This window comes from Macrosteles quadrilineatus, unplaced genomic scaffold, assembly GCF_028750875.1.
Source record: "Macrosteles quadrilineatus isolate MER2022 unplaced genomic scaffold, UCM_ALF_1.0 Scaffold_2__2_contigs__length_208266976, whole genome shotgun sequence".
NCBI classification, from domain to species: Eukaryota; Metazoa; Arthropoda; class Insecta; order Hemiptera; family Cicadellidae; genus Macrosteles; species Macrosteles quadrilineatus.
The window spans coordinates 110,548,192-110,567,839 of record NW_026542595.1 but is presented as its reverse complement, the minus strand read 5'-3'; the positions used below and the strand labels follow the sequence as shown (position 1 = coordinate 110,567,839).

General features: G+C 33.8%; 1 protein-coding gene across 3 annotated transcripts in view; it reads right to left on the bottom strand.

Annotated features, from left to right (window-relative positions):
- The window catches only part of LOC128987925 (multidrug resistance protein homolog 49-like), a 49,817-nt gene that overhangs the window by 28,365 nt on the left and 1,804 nt on the right, over positions 1 to 19,648 (bottom strand). The window contains exons 2-7 of one of the 3 annotated variants that reach the window (XM_054409020.1): positions 12,031 to 12,087; positions 11,701 to 11,779; positions 8,898 to 9,091; positions 7,102 to 7,246; positions 6,133 to 6,233; positions 5,503 to 5,674 (exon numbers count right to left, since the gene is read on the bottom strand). In XM_054409020.1, the coding sequence (XP_054264995.1) occupies positions 5,503 to 5,674; positions 6,133 to 6,233; positions 7,102 to 7,246; positions 8,898 to 9,091; positions 11,701 to 11,779; positions 12,031 to 12,059 (720 nt within the window). In that variant the 5' untranslated portion in view covers positions 12,060 to 12,087. Of the gene's footprint in view, positions 1 to 5,502; positions 5,675 to 6,132; positions 6,234 to 7,101; positions 7,247 to 8,897; positions 9,092 to 11,700; positions 11,780 to 12,030; positions 12,088 to 19,648 lie in introns of those variants that run through there. The other 2 variants (XM_054409021.1, XM_054409022.1) reach the window with 2 other exon arrangements.

Below are 19,648 nucleotides of genomic sequence, written 5' to 3'. Positions count from 1 at the left end.
GGACTTTGAGGTTAAAATTCTTTTTAAGTCCAAAAATCTCTGGGATATTGTTGATGGAACAGAAACTTTGGATAATCAAGAAGATGATAAGAAAAAGAAGGCTTGGAAGTCATTAGATGCAAAAGCACAACACATCATAATAATGACTATAGACCAATCAGTTAAAATGCATGTAGTCACTTGTGACACTTCCAAACAAATGTACGACACTTTAAAACGCCTTTTTCAAAGAGATACGACACAGCAAAAGTGTTCTTTATTGCAAGAATTCTACAACTTCAAATTCGATCTTCAAAAGGACATGATGTCAAACATAGCCTACATACAGAACATTGCTTTTAAGCTTAACAGACTTGACCAAAAAGTGGACGACACGATGCTACTCACAAAGATCCTGAGTATCCTTCCAGACCAATATAAACATTTCTCCAGTGCGTGGGATTCTACCAGTGCAACCGAGAAAACCCTCGAGAACCTGAAGGCTAGACTGTTGCAAGAAGAGGCGAAGACCGTGAGTGACTGTGAGCAAGTAGCTTTTAAAACCAAATCTCAAGGTAGGCCTAGAGTTGTAACATGTTATTCTTGTAAGGAATCAGGACACATTCGTCAAAACTGTCCTAACGTAGGCCTAAAATCAAAATTTTGTTCATACTGTAAGAAACCTAATCATGTAGAAAGTGAATGTTTTTTGAAAAATAAGCAGCCTAAAGCATGCAATATATGTAAGAAAACTAACCATTCTGAAAAGAATTGCTTTTTCCGTAACAAATCTAAATTTAAACCTAAAGATGACTGTAAAACATCTTTTCTGAGTCATGTAAATCTGCCAACAAACAAGTCTACACAACTAGGCGATTGTGTTAACCTATGCGATAGCGTTAATACCAAATCTTTCATTATTGATAGTGGTTGTACCCCTAATCACATGACAAATGATATTTCTATTTTAGAAAATGTAAAATCATGTACTAAAAGTATTTCTGTTGCAAAGAAAAATCAAAGCATGCAGCAAATTGCTGTAGGAAATGTTGACTCTGACCAATGTACACTAAAAAATGTTTCTTATGTACCAGAGTTAAGTAATAACCTAATGTCTGTCAATGCAATTACCGAAAACGGTGGCGAAGTATTATTCACAAAAAACAAGGTACAAGTTCTGAAAGATAAGTCTATCATTTTAGAAGGGTGTAAAAATAAAAGTGGTTTGTATGTAGTTCAGTTAACGGAAAGTGTAAATGAAGTCGCTACTGTAGGCCTAAGCAAATTTGATCAAAATGAATGTAGGCCTAAACCTTTTGATACAGAAAGTGTAAAACCTATCCAAAAACAAACCAATGTACCGGTAATCATAAAGTCAAACACTAGCCCTACTACACGTAATGAAGTAGCTTTAGAATGGCATAGAAAGTTAGGTCATATCAGTTTTCCGTATATGAAAAAGTTGACAAAAATTAGTAATGGCATTCCAGCTGATGTTTATATGTGTGAAGATGAATTTTGTGATATTTGTATTAAATCTAAGCAAGTAAGGAATCCTTTCAATACATCTAGAGTAAAAGCTTCTAGACCTTTAAAACTGATACATTCTGATCTTTGCGGTCCGATTGAACCCTTGACTCACGATGGTAAAAAGTATTTTTTAACTGTTATTGATGATTTCTCTCATTTTTGTAAGGTGTATCTATTAAAAAGTAAAAGTGAAGTGTTTAGCTACCTAAAAGAATATGTAAATGAAGCAGAAGCTCATTTCAATCTTAAAATTTCTAAAATAAGGTGCGACAATGGTGGTGAGTATGTTGCCAGTGGTCTGAAAGAGTATTGCAAATCTAAAGGAATTGTCATAGACTACACAGTACCTTATTCACCCCAGCTCAACGGAACAGCCGAAAGAATGAATCGCACATTAATGGAAAAGGCTCGAGCGATGATCTTTGACTCTAATCTACATAAAGAAATGTGGGGCGAGGCTATTTTAACATCTGCATACCTACTTAATAGAAGCCCTACTGTTAACCTAGATACAACACCTGCTGAAAAATGGTACGACAGAAAACCTGACCTTTCAAGACTTCAAATATTTGGCACAGTAGCCTATGCAAAAGTCTTAGGCTATTTAAAGAAATTGGAAGCAAGAAGTAAAGAAGCTATTTTTGTCGGATATGCAATGAACGGCTATCGATTGTGGGATCCTGAAAAAAGAAAAATATTTATCTCTAGAGATGTGATTTTCAAAGATGCAAACTCTGAACAAATTAAAATAAGACAGATGCAAAATAATTTTTCTGATGAAGATTGTACACAAACTGCAGAAGATGAAGAAAGAGAAGAACACATGCATGAAACTCAAGGAGAAGATCAAGAAAACCAACTAGGTGCAAACCTAGAAGAAGAAAATATTGGAAGGCCTGATATAAATGAAGAAATTGAAAATGAACGACACTACAATCTGCGACCAAGAATAAATATGAAACGACCTTCAAGATATGAAGAAGAATATGAAAACGGCCAAGTTCTGCTGACGTACAATGAATGTATGACTAGGAGCGATAAAGAAAAATGGGAATTGGCCATTAAGAAAGAAAAACAATCCTTAGAGAAGAATGAGACTTGGGAAATAATAGATGAAAAACAACTGAATGAAAATGATGAAATACTAACAAGTAGATGGGTGTTTAAAATTAAAGAGGATGGGACATATAAAGCCCGTTTAGTAGTTCGAGGCTGTGAACAGAAGAAAGGAAATTTGGACTTTAGAGATACTTTCAGTCCAGTTGTGGAAAGTGCTTCTTTAAGAATTCTTTTCTCACTAGCTGCTCAAGAAAACTTACATATCCAAACCTTCGATGTAAAGACTGCTTTCCTGTATGGGGAAATTGAGAATGATATTTATATGAAGATACCAGAAGGATTTAAGGAACAAGGGAAAATTTGCAAACTCAAGAAAGCCCTCTACGGTTTAAAACAAGCTCCAAGTCAGTGGAATAAGAAGTTAACCTCATTTCTGAAAGATGAAGGACTAATACAGCTCAAAACCGATCAATGCCTGTTTAAGGATATTAAAAATGAACTTTATTTGGCTATTCATGTTGACGACGGCATCTTAATGGCGAAAAATCAAAATAAACTTAAAGACCTGCTAGAAAAACTCAGAACTAATTTTGAGATGACAATTAACAAGAATCCAAATATGTATATTGGAATGGAAATAACCAGGAAAAAGGAAGGCATCTATCTCAGTCAAACAAACTATGCAAATCAAGTACTCAACAACTTTAATATGACAGAGTGTAAGTCAGTATCTACTCCCTTAGAAGAACAGACTAAGATTGTTGATGAAGATGGAAAAACTAACTTTCCTTATAGAGAAGCTATAGGAAGCCTTCTCTACATGACTAATAAAACTAGACCAGACATGACATTTGCAGTTAATTTTGAAAGCCGCTCTACCGAAAATCCGAGAAAAAAGGATGTCCAAAACATCAAGAGAACTTTGAGATACCTCAAAGGAACAAAAAACAAAGGAATATTTTTTCCTTCAACAAGTTCTAAAGACCTAAGTATTCAAGCGTACTGTGACTCAGACTACGCAGGAGATGTAAAGGATAGAAAAAGTACAAGCGGATATGTCCTGCTGTTAGGAAGTGCACCAATTGTATGGAGTTCAAAAAAACAACCAATAACTGCTCTATCAACAGCTGAAGCTGAGTACATATCTGCAGCTGAATGTTGCAAGGAAATAAAATACATCAAGACTCTAATCACAGAACTGACCGAAAAAACTGTGAAAACCACCCTGAATGTTGATAATCAAAGTGCCATAAAACTCATCAAATCAGGTCAAATGAACAGAAAGAGTAAGCATATTGATGTGAGATTTCACTTTGTGAGCGAACAATTTCATGCCAAACTATTTGACTTAAAGTACTGCTGCTCAGAGGACCAATTGGCTGACATATTCACAAAACCTTTGTCCAGCACAAAATTTTCAAAGTTTACAAGTCAGCTATTAAGTAATGTGTAAAGACATAATTTAGCCTACACAAATCATGCAGGCTACTTAGCATACTATTTTTAAATGGCAAATCTTTTTTTAGAGAAAAATAAATAAACAGCCTACTGTCAATTTCATACTTATAATTTGTTAACATGATAGGTACTTAACAATTTCTCATGTAAAATAATATCATGTTCTAATAAAATAACACTATTTTTCTGTATTTGTAAAAAAAAAACATTTGTACATTAAGGGAGTGTGTTGGATAAACTATTGTTAGGCTATATGTTATCAATTTAGGCCTATGTAATAGTTATCTCTGTGTAATGTAAAAATGTTTTTTTTCACTGTTATAATGTTGGCAACTCTGCTAGTTGAAATAGAGACTATCTTCTCAAGTAAAATGGTGTTTTACTATAACCTAATCACTGCCTTAAAACTAAACTTAAAAACCCTTTAAAAACTAATACCATATACATATACAATATTTAAGTGCTATCATATTAATTTGCTTAATATTTTCCTTAAAATTTTGTATTTTTAGTCGTAAACTTTAGCCGGGTTGCGAACCGGTGTCACTGGCATTTCTGATATCACTAGCATGATGTCGGTGACATGCAATAAAATACAAACATGGAAGAGCCACGTTTTAGTGACAAGAAAGAGAAGGAATCAGTTTCAATAATGTCAAGGTCAGAGGAGGATGCTATATTGTTGTTGTTGGTGTTAAAGAGAAGAAGATGACGGGAAGAATTCATTTTCAAATAGAATTATGGATCCATCCTTATTGGAAAGGTTATTCAATAAATTTACTTCAACAAGACAGTTGTTCCAACACCCTGAAAAGTTCCAAAACTTGTATAGGATGAAACTGAAACTTTTTGAAAAACTGTTCTGTTGAAAGATAAATGTAACATCAAGGATAATAACTAAAAAATAGAGTAAAACAAAACAGATTAGTACCATAGCGCCAACACAACTATAGAACCGTGTTCTTTATATGCACGGTCCTAAGAGGCAAGAGACAAGTCCATTCAAACACAGACAGGTTGGTTCACTAGAGGCACGTGCAAGTGACACGAGTCACTGACAACGTGTTCGTTACACTGGTGTGTATAGCTCCATAAGTTATCACAGGTAGGTTTTCGAGTGGCATGTCACTAGCACGATAAATGTCAGTGACATGGGTGTTGGACCAACATTTCGATTGGAGAGACATGCATAAATATAAAATGAACAAGAACCATCAGCTGTAATTACTTAATATTTCTTTGCGATCCATCTAATGAATTCAGATCTACTGAATCACACACAATTTTAATGTTAGGTGTAAATGTATTTAATCCTCTAACAAATTGTGAGGTGCTACAAATATTTCACTATTTGCAACCTCTCCTAAACCACATTACTACTAGAACATTACTTTTACAATACTACAATATTACTGTTAACAATGTGACTAGACTGCTAAATGAAGTACTCAAGAATTCTTGTTTTATGATAATTACCCTAGCAACCAAGACGGTCACCAATATAAAAACGGGGCAGATCGCTGTCATGACGAGAGCAAGTTTCCACCCGTAGAACATCGCGACGATGACGGAAACTACAAATGTTGTCACAAGATAGACGAACATTCCAACCTTCTCCCCCACACCTTCTTGCAGTTTATCCAGGCTGCTACAAGCAGAAGTAAACAGTTGTAATCATAAACTATTTTTATCCTTTTGCATCAGTAAACTTATCACTAAAAGCAACAAAAACGTACCGAAAAAAGTCAACAATATGACACTAGGTTTATAGATAGAACCAACTATTTTTATTCCAGTGTTGGTTGTACCAAAGTCAGTGGTGACCATAATTCTTTCTTTGAAGTTAATTTTTAGTGATGGTGGATTTATGGCGTTTGTGTTTGAGGAATTATTTAAGATATTTTCCATAAGGATTGAATAAGTAAAAATACAAGTTTACAAAACGTTTCAGGATCTAGAATATGATCCCATCCTCAGGTGTGAAGGGCATCAGAAATATAATTAAAGCCTCTTTGTAGCAGCTTTCCTCATGGTCATTCCTGATGGGGACTTCTTTTCACCATCATTAGTGATTGTAATCGCTCTATTAAACTAATATTTACTTACTCGGTTAATTGTGCTGCAAAAGCGCCAGTGTTTTGCGTGTCGTGCCATGAAATGTCCTGGTAGAGAACAGCTCGGAGGAAATGTCTTCTCATTCTGCCTACCTAGTGACACAGTGATGAGGGTTATAAAACCATAACTCCTATATTCAAAAACTTAGATCAAATTCAATCTACTGTTTTGAAAGAATAACAAAAAAGAGACTGTTATTTAAATGGTAGTAGTATGTCTTTTTGATTAGGGGAACTATAGTCTATTGGTACAGTGCAAGACTTTGGGTTCATTGAGGTCCTAGGTTCAAATCCTACCAATCACCAATGGATTTGATCTAAGTGATAATTTCCCAACCCCCTTTTTACCTAGCCTGATGAAGTCATGTGGAAAACAATTCAGGGCTAGAAGAGGAATAAAAGAAAATCCATTTTGGCATAAATGGATTTTACATTAATGTTCCTTTAAATCAAAAGTAGCGCAACCAAGCATGGTGATGACTTTAAACTTAAAAACGTTCGCTGCGGCCCACCAATGGCAGGCTTAGTCCCGGTGCGGCACAGCGTCAAGTGAACCCGTTTAGCTTTCAAATATTTCGGTCTGACAAATAGTAAATGATGTAAGGTGATTTTCTGCGTTACAACGAAAGTTGACGTAGTTTGCTGAAACACTCACAGATAGCAGCACTGCTTCGAACTAGCCAGTCCCATTGAATTGCCAATAAGAGGGAGAAAGACGGGATAACAAGAAGATTTCTAAGTTTTCCAGAAGGGGATTTTACAGGGAAATTTACTACCAACCTACACTACAATTAAGCACCCATTCCTAACTAAACACAGACATAAAAATACCCGTTCTTCCCGGTGTACTGCTGTGCAGAAATTGAATAGGCGATGTCGCCACTCACCCACAGCGAACTTGTTAAACCTTTGTTTTTTATCAGCTTACATTACTAAATACATTGATTCAATCAATATTTACCCTTTTCTGAGCAGAGTAGTTTAACAAGTATACAGAAAGGACGGCACAGGCAAACATTGTTGCAGCCACAGAAGTTTGAGCCATGACAAAAGCCAGGGAATCATCGAGCAAACGATCCATCCTCTCCTCATATGTACCACTGGAACTGTTGAAATAGGTCTAAATTAAAAAGTACAGTTCACAATAACTATAACTGTTAACTGTAAATTTACTATACTCGGTTCACAATATTTAGGCTGTTTGAGGGGAAGTTCCCCCAACACTTTATTCTGCTTAATGTATGTTGCAGCTGATTCACGTTTTGACAAATGTCAGCTGTTGAGCTATGTTTAATGGTAGGATCAAGACGTGGAGGGATGGATTTCTTCCTGTAAAACCGCCTAAATCTTGTGAACAAAATTATAATGTTTTATGATATCTTACCACAAATTTCATGTAAAAAACTCTAGTGACACTTTGGCAGTACAGTATGTTTATCTTTTAACGGGTAAAGTTTTAGTGAGGGGAAGTATTTTTCTGGTCGTCCAAAATAAGTTGATTTTTCTCACACAAAGAGCGCAGCAAACACTGGACGTGTTGATGGTATTAAGGAGAGGATGTCTGTAGTTATCTACCTTGCGCCAGGAGCGAGACAAGAGTGCTGCTGGAGAAGCACTCCGAACAAGCAGTCGTTTTTTCAGCTACCAAACGTAGACTAATAACCTCCACGCAGAAATATCTGACAATAGCCAATATTGAAATTTGATATGGTACAAGCATTGGGAAGGGTAGACCACCTAATCTATTTCGTTTCCTGATAGTCAGTATTTTTGTCGTTTGCACATGTTCCAGGCTGGATTATTTACTCAAGAATAAGTGTGGATTCTGTCTTGCATAAGGTTTTGGTGTTTACAAAGTACTCTAAACAATTCCTATTTCTTTTTACCATTGACTATACACAGAATAGACTTCCCATGTGATGTGGAATTTTGAAGCCAAGAAAATAGATGAAGTTCAGGACCACTTCACCAGAGTTTACTAGTATATTGTGTTGCATATTAATTAAAACCAATGCAGTATCATAGCAAACAGCTGATTGATTTATCATTTAACACAGAATATTGTCATTATAGTTCGGCAGCTTAGAAAACGACCTGCGCGCTAATGCTAAACGAATGCTGGAGGAGGTCGCTTTCTAAGCGGCTGAACTATAGTTGGTAGACCATCGCAACATATTGTACCACCTTTTTTGGCTTCCAATTTTTAAATTACATGGGAAGTCTATTCTGTGTATAGCCAATGATTTTACGTTGTAGTCACTGTGTTAGATTAATTAATTATTATTATTTTATATGTGTGCATTTTCCAACATTTTTGGCCCAAACATATATTTTTAGTGTCTATGATTAACACCCTTCTGAAGGTAAGCTAATAAAGTTTTTAGCATTATTGTAATAAATATTCTTTGCCAACAATCTTGAAACAATAACTAATACAAACCCCATTAGCTATCTCGTAGGCTAGGTTATGTTGATGAATTTAAGGTGTGATTAACTTTTATGAGACAAAACTATTATATTCATGAAAGACGTTATTTTACTTTATTTTGTCCCCAAACTGAAATTTACGCCACCACTATTCTCTCACATTCTATTTCTACAGTAATCAGTAACAAGCTACAAAACCAATGTTAGTAATAATAAAATATATCAAACATTGATTGATTTTGATTGGTAATTCCAACCATCATGAAACAGACACAAATTCATTATTGTGAATTTATACAATTCATAAACAACAACAATCTTCATACATACTTGGTACTACCCCCACCAAACAGCTGTAAAATGTAGTTGTTGGAGATGATACTATCAGCTGATTGTCGAGCTATCATAAGGTTGAGGAATTCTGAGTATGCTACAATCAGGAGAGGGAATACAGTCCCCATGAACACCGCAGCGAGAACACCCAGGAGGAACAACAGCTGTTCAGGGACAGTCGAGGACTCAAACTGGAAAATAAAAACTCCATGAGCATCACAGCTAGAAGAAATACTATTTGATAATCCAATCACAAGTTTTTTACTAAAAATGATAACGTTATTCTCAAAAGCACATCTACTTTGTATTTTCTCCTATACATAGTGTATAAAGAAAGTACGGTATTGTTTTTGTCAAAGTTTTTGAGTTTGAATTTTGGGTGGTAATATCCGATTCGGTTTTGAAATTATTTATACTAGTGGAACCCCGTCGAAATCGACGGTTAATCTTGAGGTTTTATGTAAATTCAGCTAACTGCGATAGATAGAGTGAAGTCATTAAAATCTTAGTCAAATGAAGGGAGGATAAGCATAATAATAAGTATGACGATTGTGTTCCCTAAAAAACATGATTGTTGAATTCGTTTAACACAATATTTCCTACCTTTTTATCGGCTTTATGTTGCCCAAAAGGTATTTTAGGAGTCGTTATAATTGTTTGTTCATGAGTTTGTTTCATGTCAAAGCCACTTTCACTATCTGGGAGAATGAGTTCATATAATTAGTCTATCATGTTACGGAAAGAGTCAATATTTATTACTAACAACTAATTCCAACTGCTTTAGAAAAATCATTCAGATTGTATCCAGATTTATAAGTAAATCTTCATCTTTAGTCATAAAAATACAGAATTTTATCATCATTTAAATAAGTTTTTTCTGTATTTGATAAAAATATCTGATTCTCCAGATAGCAGTAACATTCTTACTTCAATCTAAGCAATTTTAATTCCTTCTCTTGCCACATCGACCCATGTATTTAATCATCCTGTTCTTACTTGATAATTCATTAACTTATGGGGTAGTTTTGCCTGGCCATATCGACCACATAAAGCTGTGCATGTTTTTCGTGGATGGAATGAACCATAATTGTAGGAAATTTGATCACAAATCTTGAACATTTGTGGAACCAAATGCATAACCTAGTCCAGCCTTGGTAACAAATTATGCAAATGCGATGAGATGTGATGACACTGTTGTGTTTCCGAATGTGTTGTATGTAGTGAGGTTCAGATGCGTTGTTCGACCTAGCTACATGTGTACATCAAAGTAAAAACCCTGTAGGCCTACACATTTTTAAAAAAATACCTGAATTGACATTAGTTCACCTACTTCACCAAAACCATAGATGAAACATACTCCGTAGTTAGTCTATTCCAAAACTTGAACACAGCTCTCATCCTCAATGCAAGTTACTCATCTATGACACAATTTTCCACCCGATTATCGAAAACTTTCATACCAATAAATGAATTTGTGGGGTTCTCTCTTGAATTGAAAAATAAATGGTGATTGAAAGTAGGAAAAAAAGGCAAGTGCCAACCTTACAATACATAAGCTAACCCGATAAGGAATAATTATATGTTCCTTTGAAAATGATATGTCACACTTATTTCATAATTTAACATTTTCTAAGAGCAATAAAGCATAGATTTTTGAACAAAACATTTAAAACATATCATAAATTCGTCATTTTGTTGAAACTATAAAAAACTTACCATGCAGTGGAGAATCATTTTAAAATCATAAATAATAATGTAAACATTTAATTTTGACAGTTTCAGTAGACCTTTGAATACAATTTTACAACAGCTGGTCAATATTAACAGCTGGTTCATTAAAAGTAGTGTAAAATTATCCATATGATCATAATGTAAACAAAATTGCAGAGTGAACTTTAAAGGCCTCTGGGGCAGAGCCCCAAGGAAATTTACCTCTTTTCTATTTTGAGGGCTCACCTACAGACCAATACCTGTCTTTAGACACCCCTACCAAGTTTCTACACCCAGCCGTTCTCTCAAATTAGCTGTGACAAAAACTCTGTTTTCCTCCATAAGAATAACATGGGATGGGACTTTAAAGGCCACTGGGACAGAGCCCCGAGGGAATTTACCACGTTTCTCTTTTGATGGCTCATCTACAGACCAAGACCTTTCTTTAGACACCCCTACCGAGTTTCTACGCCCAGCCGTTCTCTCAAAATAGCTATGACAAAGAAAAACAGTTTCAAATTAATAGATGTGTGTGTACAGATGAGCTACAGACTACACCTACGACCCAGGTAGAGTTTCTCCAGGAGTTTATTATTTTTTTAATTTTGATTTTTATTGGTGATTGTTTTATAAAAACCCATACAATAATGGAAAAAACTCTGATTTTTACAAAAAGTACTCAAAGGTAGTGTGTATAGGCTAGACAACATTGTAAACAAAATAAAATTAGGTTGCCAAACAGTTAATTTCAAACTTTTCCATCAAAATGTGCCAGGAAACTCAAAATTCACCTACTTAAATGTTCTTTTGAGAAAAATGTAAGTTTATTGCCTAATGTTAGTATGTTGAATAACATATATATAAAATAACATATTTTTTAAAATACCGTAACTACAAATAAGTTACAAAACTAGTAGCCCCACAACACCACAATAGAAAATAACAACACTAGGCTTAATACCACCTTTCCAAAAATATAAAACACCACACAAACCGTGCCACCATCAAAAACTAAGAAATACTAGTCTACCACAACCACAGTTATAAAAATTTAAGACAACACTAAAAATATGCAAAATTAATAGTTTACCTCATTTGAGTTGTTTTTTCTCTTTAAAACATTACCGGAACCAATCAGGTCGGTTTTTGAGTGAATCTCAGAAACTGGACTGAAATATAACTCGTATAAGTTAAATGGAACATACAGTAATGCATAAACTAAATAAACCAAGTAAAAGTTGACAAAAGCCTTTTCAAGAAAGAAAAAAAACGGGTTTAAATTGTATTTAGTTTTTAATACCACCAATATCTAAATTCAGGGCATTCATTGCATTAAATAGCTGAATATTTTTTTTGTACCGTTATTGGTTACTTCAATGATTGTACCTATAGTTCATTGTCTGGTAAAAAATGTGATTACCTTTTCTTGCATGAAAGGAAACCGAACATTTTCGAGCTGATAGTCGTGCAATACCATCTGAAATACATAACAATAATCAATTAAATTTTGCAAAAAGTCAGTTTTCTTCAGCTAGAAATTAATTAAAATATAAAAGACTACAGATTACAGAAATTACAAACATTTCATATGATCTGTATTTTAGACTACTTTGATAATTAAATTTGCTACAGTAAAATATTTATTACTAGGTACTAGCGTTATTTAACAACTATGTACATTTAGACTAAGGTATAAAGTTCAAATGCCATTCAAACTTTAAGTAATCTGAACCCTTCTAATAGTGTAACACTATGTAATTAATGAACATTTATTAGTTCATAATTGTTACAGTCATAAAGCGTACATAACACGCATATAAATAGTAGCTATTATAATATTAAAATTACAAGATTAAGGCATATAAACAGTAATAAGGTTAAATAGAATTAGTATCAAACTCTAAGCGAATAATGCTGTAACACTTGCCTATATTATTTTCTCTGACCAAAGTTATATTACTATTCCTGGCAATACATAGATTTAAATAATACATCTTGTATAGTAATGTGTAGTAATGTAGTGGTCTAATCTCACAAAATACTGAGCATGACAATAATATTCCTTGTAGAGTGTTTTAATACATTATACGCTGGCCTCGTACAGTACCCTGGTACTTGCAGTGTATCAATACATTTTACCCTAGCCTAGCATACTACCCTGGTACTTGCAGTGTATCAATACATTTCACCCTAGCCTCGCATAGTACCCTGGTACTTGCAGTGTATCAATACATTATACCCTAGCCTCTCACAGTGCCCTGATACTTGCAGTGTATCAATACATTATACCCTAGCCTCTCACAGTGCCCTGATACTTGCAGTGTATCAATACATTATACCCTAGCCTCTCACAGTACCCTGGTACTTGCAGTGTATCAACACATTATACCCTAGCCTCTCACAGTGCCCTGATACTTGCAGTGTATCAATAAATTATACCCTAGCCTCGTAGAGTACACTGATACTTGCAGTGTATCAATAAATTATACCCTAGCCTCGTAGAGTACCCTGGTACTTGCAGTGTATTAATAATTATACCCTAGCCTCGTAGAGTACCCTGGTATTTGCAGTGTATCAATAAATTATACCCTAGCCTCGTAGAGTACCCTGATACTTGCAGTGTATAAATAAATTATACCCTAGCCTCGTAGAGTACCCTGGTACTTGCAGTGTATCAATAAATTATACCCTAGCCTCGCACAGTACCCTGGTACTTGCAGTGTATCAATACATTATACCCTAGCCTCGCACAGTACCCTGGTACTTGCAGTGTATCAATACATTATACCCTAGCCTCGCACAGTACTCTGGTACTTGCAGTGTATCAATACATTATACCCTAGCCAAGCACAGTACCCTGGTACTTGCAGTTTGCAGTGTATCAATACATTTTGCCCTAGCACAGTACCAGGCGCCGCAAGTTTAGCACGCAAAGTCAAGGTCATTACTGTATAAAGTGACTGAGGTAAAACAGTCGATATTTCTGAGGTCACTTACCTTTATTGTCCTCCTCATTATAAGCTCCTTAATTTGATATAAATAACTAATTTTATTAACAGAGAATTCTTTCCAAAATATATATTTAAACGTTAGCAACTTTAATTTTTCTTTGTAATCTTATGATGTAATTTACAACATTTACAACATTTTGGAGTTGAGGTATATTTTCAATCACTGTCCTCTAGACTTTAGAAAGTAAATTATGTTATGACGTTTTTTTATTGTAAGTGAAATATGCATTTTATTTTAATCCTGCAATGTGTTACAAAAAATCTATATATTGATTACTGTTGTGTACGGTAAGAATTTATTCTCCGGTAAAAACACTGGCCTACCTACGTATTCGGAACAGAAACGATATGTATCATAAACATCAACAAATGACGTTACTGGCCCTTAAGTAAACATATTACAACGGAACTGTCAAAAAACGTCCAAATAAACTGATACAGTAGGGTAAGAGCTAGAGTTATTGGCACTACCATAGTTATTGGCACCTTTTTTTCAAAGCCTCGTACACCTAAATGCAAAAGTCGGTGGAAGAGGGGAGTTAGTTGCTGAGATGCCCACATGAGTTCTCTGTACTTCAGTGTGTGTTTGGTTATTTCAGAGGCCATGCTAACCTGCACAGAATTTTTTTTTCAAATGCTTAGCCGATTTGTATTGATTCTTCACATTTCCTTAAGAATCTGACAAGGACTTAAATACCTGTTTATTGTTTCCTATTAAAACTGAACGTTAAAAATTACGTTTTCATCATTTCATTAGTATTAGGAAGGACTGATTTGTCTATTCCCGCCACCCATTTACCCATATACTTAAAATTACCTAATATATGAGGGTGCCAACAACTGTGTCTAACATATATAGTGATTTAGTTATTGGCACTACCTTGGCACTGCCAATAACTGTGGTAACTGACATGCCAATAACTGTGGTAAATACACTAATTCCGATTGGCACTGGTAATTATTGTAGTTATTGGCATGCCAATGACTGTAGTCACTGGTAACAGGTGACACTGCCAGTAACAGCATTTACTGTCATGGAAGTCTCTAAGTTATCGTAACATGGTTACACGAGTATATACTATTAAAAAAATTTATTTAGGCCAATATACTTAATTTATATATATATAAAGATACAAAGTTTCACATAACTAATTTTTACCATATTAAAAAAAGGGTAAACCAAAAACCGATCCATCATATTATGTTTAAAACCATTAAAATTCCGTCGAAAAGCCCCAATCAGGATCAAATACGTAATAAAGAGAATAAAAAAATAGGCCTACAAAAGGTAAAATGTGAACGTTGTAATGAAATATTTCACAGGAAATATTTTGATGGCATTGATTACGACGAACCAATACCAATTAATATGTATAAAGACAGTATTAAGTTCGGTAAAGGTGTTACCATTACCAAAGAACTAAAACTAGGCCTACCATGAACAATTTCCCTAACAGCACCAGATATCCATTGGATATTCAAAGTGGTTGAAATATGTCTAAAGATATCTAAATGTAATTAAATATATTTTTAAAATATCTTATCTAAGAAATCTGTAAAATATCTGTTAAGATATTTTATAGATATTTAATAGATATTAAGAGTTTCACAGTAGATATTTATATAATATTTAGATGCAATATCCTACAAATATTGTACATATATTCAGTACTAGATATCTACGACCAGATATCCTGTAAATATCAATCCTACATTGACGATTGGATATTGATTATAAAGACGATAAATGCTGATAAGTGCATTATTGTTTCATCTAGAATATTTAATATTACAGTTAGCCTTATAAAAACACAGGATCTAAAATCAACCAACAAATCTACAAACACTAATGAAACCAAAACTTAATTGTAGTTTTTATGTGGCTATTTTGGTAGATTAATTACATTATGTTGTCTCCGTTACTCTAATGGGTGCTACGCGTTAAAAAATCAAATAATTTTAATAAGCCCAAAGTGGACAAAAATTTCATAAGCGATGTTTACAAGAATGACTACACTTTTCCAAAGGAAGTGTTTCATTAAAGTCAAACTATTTCAGTCAGACAGAAGGGAAGAATTGTGCATTACACCACGTAATACAATAACACAAGTCTCGCACGATCCAAAAGTTGTGAGAAACAAAAAAAAACGGTTAAGCCATTCCGTAAAAACATTATACAATTGACTTTGAATGTATGATTAAACACCTTTTTATAATAATAATAATTTAAATGTTTTCTTTTTAGTTAAAATTCTTCAACTTATTTGAGGAAATTATATGGGTTGATCAATTTAAGGGTAAATATTAATTAATAATATAACCATTATAATAACATTACTAATGGTAATTAATTAATCTATATTCAGATATCAGTATTCTCTCCATCTGCCAGAAAAACAATTAATTTAACAACTTGATGCCTAAACAGAATCATAGTATCAAAAATATGTAAGTATTGCGACCATTGCAGCTGTTGGCTCCTCTTTAACCGCTTGAAAACTATTAATATCAATAATCACAGGTAGCTCAGAGGTAAGGTAAGAGTTTCATAAGATGAAGGTATCAGGTTCGAAACCTGTCAGGGTATAAAAAATTTTGTCTAGTTTTTTTTCTTCAAAAATTGTTTTTATGTACTATTTAATGAAAATATTCAACTGATAAATGTGCTTTTCAGATTAAATCTTTATTATTTTGTATTTTTATGTATTTATTATATATTTTTTGTGATCTGTAATCAGATATCCGTAAAACATTCAGTTTTAGAAGTTCTTAAGATATTGTAAAATCTAATATCTGTTGAAAGTAGAAATTAGTGACATTTAAACTTCTTCACAATATCTAACAAATATAAATATCTGGATATTGATCATCTATAGATATCTTAAATATCCAAGTGAAATGTTTATAAGATATTCTATAGATAACTCTGTGCTGTCTGGGTTTAAGGATTTTAATTTTACTTACTGTATAATTTTAATTTTTTCTTCTATATACTATAGGCCTAATATGATTAGGCATACATCACGTAAGACAACAAATACCACCTTAGGACGCTTAAAATGTAATATTTGTAGACTTTTTTATGGGTGCCAATAACTGTGCCAAGATGTGACAATAGCTATGGTTGATGGTGCCAATAACTATGGTTTTTGTATTTTTTAACATTTTCATTTTTTAATAAACTTAAGTAATGATATATATATTTTCTTTATACATTTAAGTATTCTCAGTACATTCTGCTACATGATTAAAAAAACGTAGATATTAAAAACAGTATTGCAAAGGAGCTGTGGTAGATTTCTCTGAAGCTTACCGTTAAGGTGCCAATAACTGTAGCATTTACCCTAATTACTATAATATTCAGACCAGTGACGTAATTTGTTTATGTTTAAGATCCATAGCGTTGATATTTTATTATTCATGGGCCTACCTATATAATCAATTGAAATAATTGTAAGAACTGCAAACACTAACCCTTAAAATGCAAAACGCAATTAGTCCCAAGCGGAGTTTAACTCTCGTTCGTAAGGCTTCTGCACAAGGTGCAAGTTGTTGTGGCCTTCCTAACATTGGGTTAGAAATATTGACTTGGCTATTGAGGCATTGTTGAAGGTCTTCTTTTCATGCAAGACATTATTTTCCCCCGTTTTAAGTTTGTTTTCGAACAATGTTTTTTTCACCTTTAAATTCAAAAGTGGGTTTTTGCATTTTTTTATTTCGTCTATCAAATTAGAACTGTTGAAAATTATGAAACAAATGTTGTAAATAAAAAAAATATATATTTATGTTCTTTTTAAATTTACAATATTTAATATAGGAGGGCATTAAAATTTGGTTTTGCTTTTGGTGCCCAATTTTATTTTTTCGAAGATGTTGGTTGTTTGGTAAAAATTCATTATCCTAGGCTGTATAATATGGAATTTTGTACATAATTTAAAGCAGATTATAAAAATTAGTTTCTATTGTATCTTAATACTCAGTTTGGTATTGTCAATGCAAAATTTGACATTAATCCAAATTAATTAACTGGCGACGTCCAACTACTAGGAGGTCACGAATTGTGGATATTTATAGGCATGCACTGCGGATACGATACTCCCTCTGGTGTGGATTAACGTCCGCACGAGTGAGTACTACGACTATACGCAGTACTATCCTGATAATCAGACCAATTCGTTAATACCAAGGCAAAAATGTGGTTCGGATTCCACTATAAACTGTAGGTCCCATAGTTGCCATTGGCTGTATGGGCTATTAACTAACAGCTGTGTCTAAGGAATATGTCGGCCTTAGTCACTAACAAGACTATAAGATCGCACCACTCATCATACACTCATCTCCATTCATACTTGGTTTAAAATGCCTAACCATACCAAATTGTATGGTCACCATTTCATTGAAAAGTATTAAAGTATTTAAAGTATAACAAATAAATTAGATGTTTATCAATGTTTAATTTTGTGCTAGCATGAATATTATAGCAGAAGTGCTATGGATCATAAACATAAACAAATGACGTGACTGGCCCAAATCCTATACTAATAACAAAAACATATGGTTTGGACGGTTCCATTTAATTAATGTTAAATAATGTTTGCTTTTGGAAGGGACATAATTTGTTTATGTTTATTATCCATACAGTTTCTGTTTTAATATTCGTGATTAAATCTATTATTTGAATAATGAGTAAATCGGTCGTGTTTAAGGAACTATTTTACTGAAAACCAAACAGACATATATTTTAATTCACTAAGTCTGCAGATTCGCTGTGGGGGTATGTTTAAACATGTTTATTGAAGGTTGTACAGTGGCTCATATAGGCTTTACCTTCGTCACTGCAGCTCAAATTCTTGTGGTGTAACTATGTTACGGCCGTTTCGGCATTACAATGCCATCGTCAGACTACAAAAACACAAACTCGGCTGAAGTAGCGTCGTTGAAGTTTAAACACGTAACACATACGAACAATAATATACATTTAAAATATTTACAAAAACCGAACAGGCCTGTCGTACTAACGAGTGACATGTTCCCGTTCCGAGCAAAAACCGACTCATGTCTCTAGAAAAAATATGTCTAGCAAAATACGTCTCTAGAAGACACTAGTGATAATTAATTGACAATGTAATGATGTCTTAATAGGTTCAACAGAAGTATAAAAGTCGTCTGACAGTCTATAAAATCGGTAAAATGGTGCTTTGCAGTTAACTGTTATCACAAGTTAATAATAATAACGTATTTAATATTTTCAAACAGTTTTACCATAAAATATTTTATAAACTCTATAAAATAGGCCTATTGTGTATACCTAAGTCACACACTATTTAAACATAGAAAAATAAATATATGTGGTATGAAATCTCGTTTGAAACCTAATTGTCTGCTGATAATTTTCTTGGGAATACAGTAATGAAAATTGCTGTTTTTCACGACTCTAAGGGCCAGTTATAGTCACGAATACTTGAACAGACCCGGTACAGATAATAAACTTAAACAAGAAAAACAAGCGATGACATAGTCGAAGAAATCCAACAATTCTGCATCAGAAGCCCAAAAAAGATTGCCCGACGAAGTCTTCAGTTGAACATACCTAAAATTAAAAGAACACCTGTAAGAGATAGAGTCTTTGTGCCTAAGAATATTCAATTAAGACATCAGATAAACCCACCGATCACCCTAAGCGTACAGACTTAGCCAGTTTTACGCTCATATAAGATTGGTAAAAATCTGAGTTTTATTATATTATTCCGAACTGTATCAAAGTATGTGAAAAACGTTGTTCCTTTCCCTTCAATTTGACGTTTAAATCATTTAATTATCTTGAATAATACCCGAGCAACGACCGTTTAAAATCTCGGCATTTTTTTATAAACACCCTGTACATATAATATGTATATTCATTAAGCCGGGTTTTCCTAGGCGCGGAATCGGCGAGCGGAGAGAGGAACGCAGAGAGCGGACTCCACTTGTCTTAGGCAATTTAATGTTACTGTTTTCCTAGAAGAGGAGCGGAATGCCATGTTAATT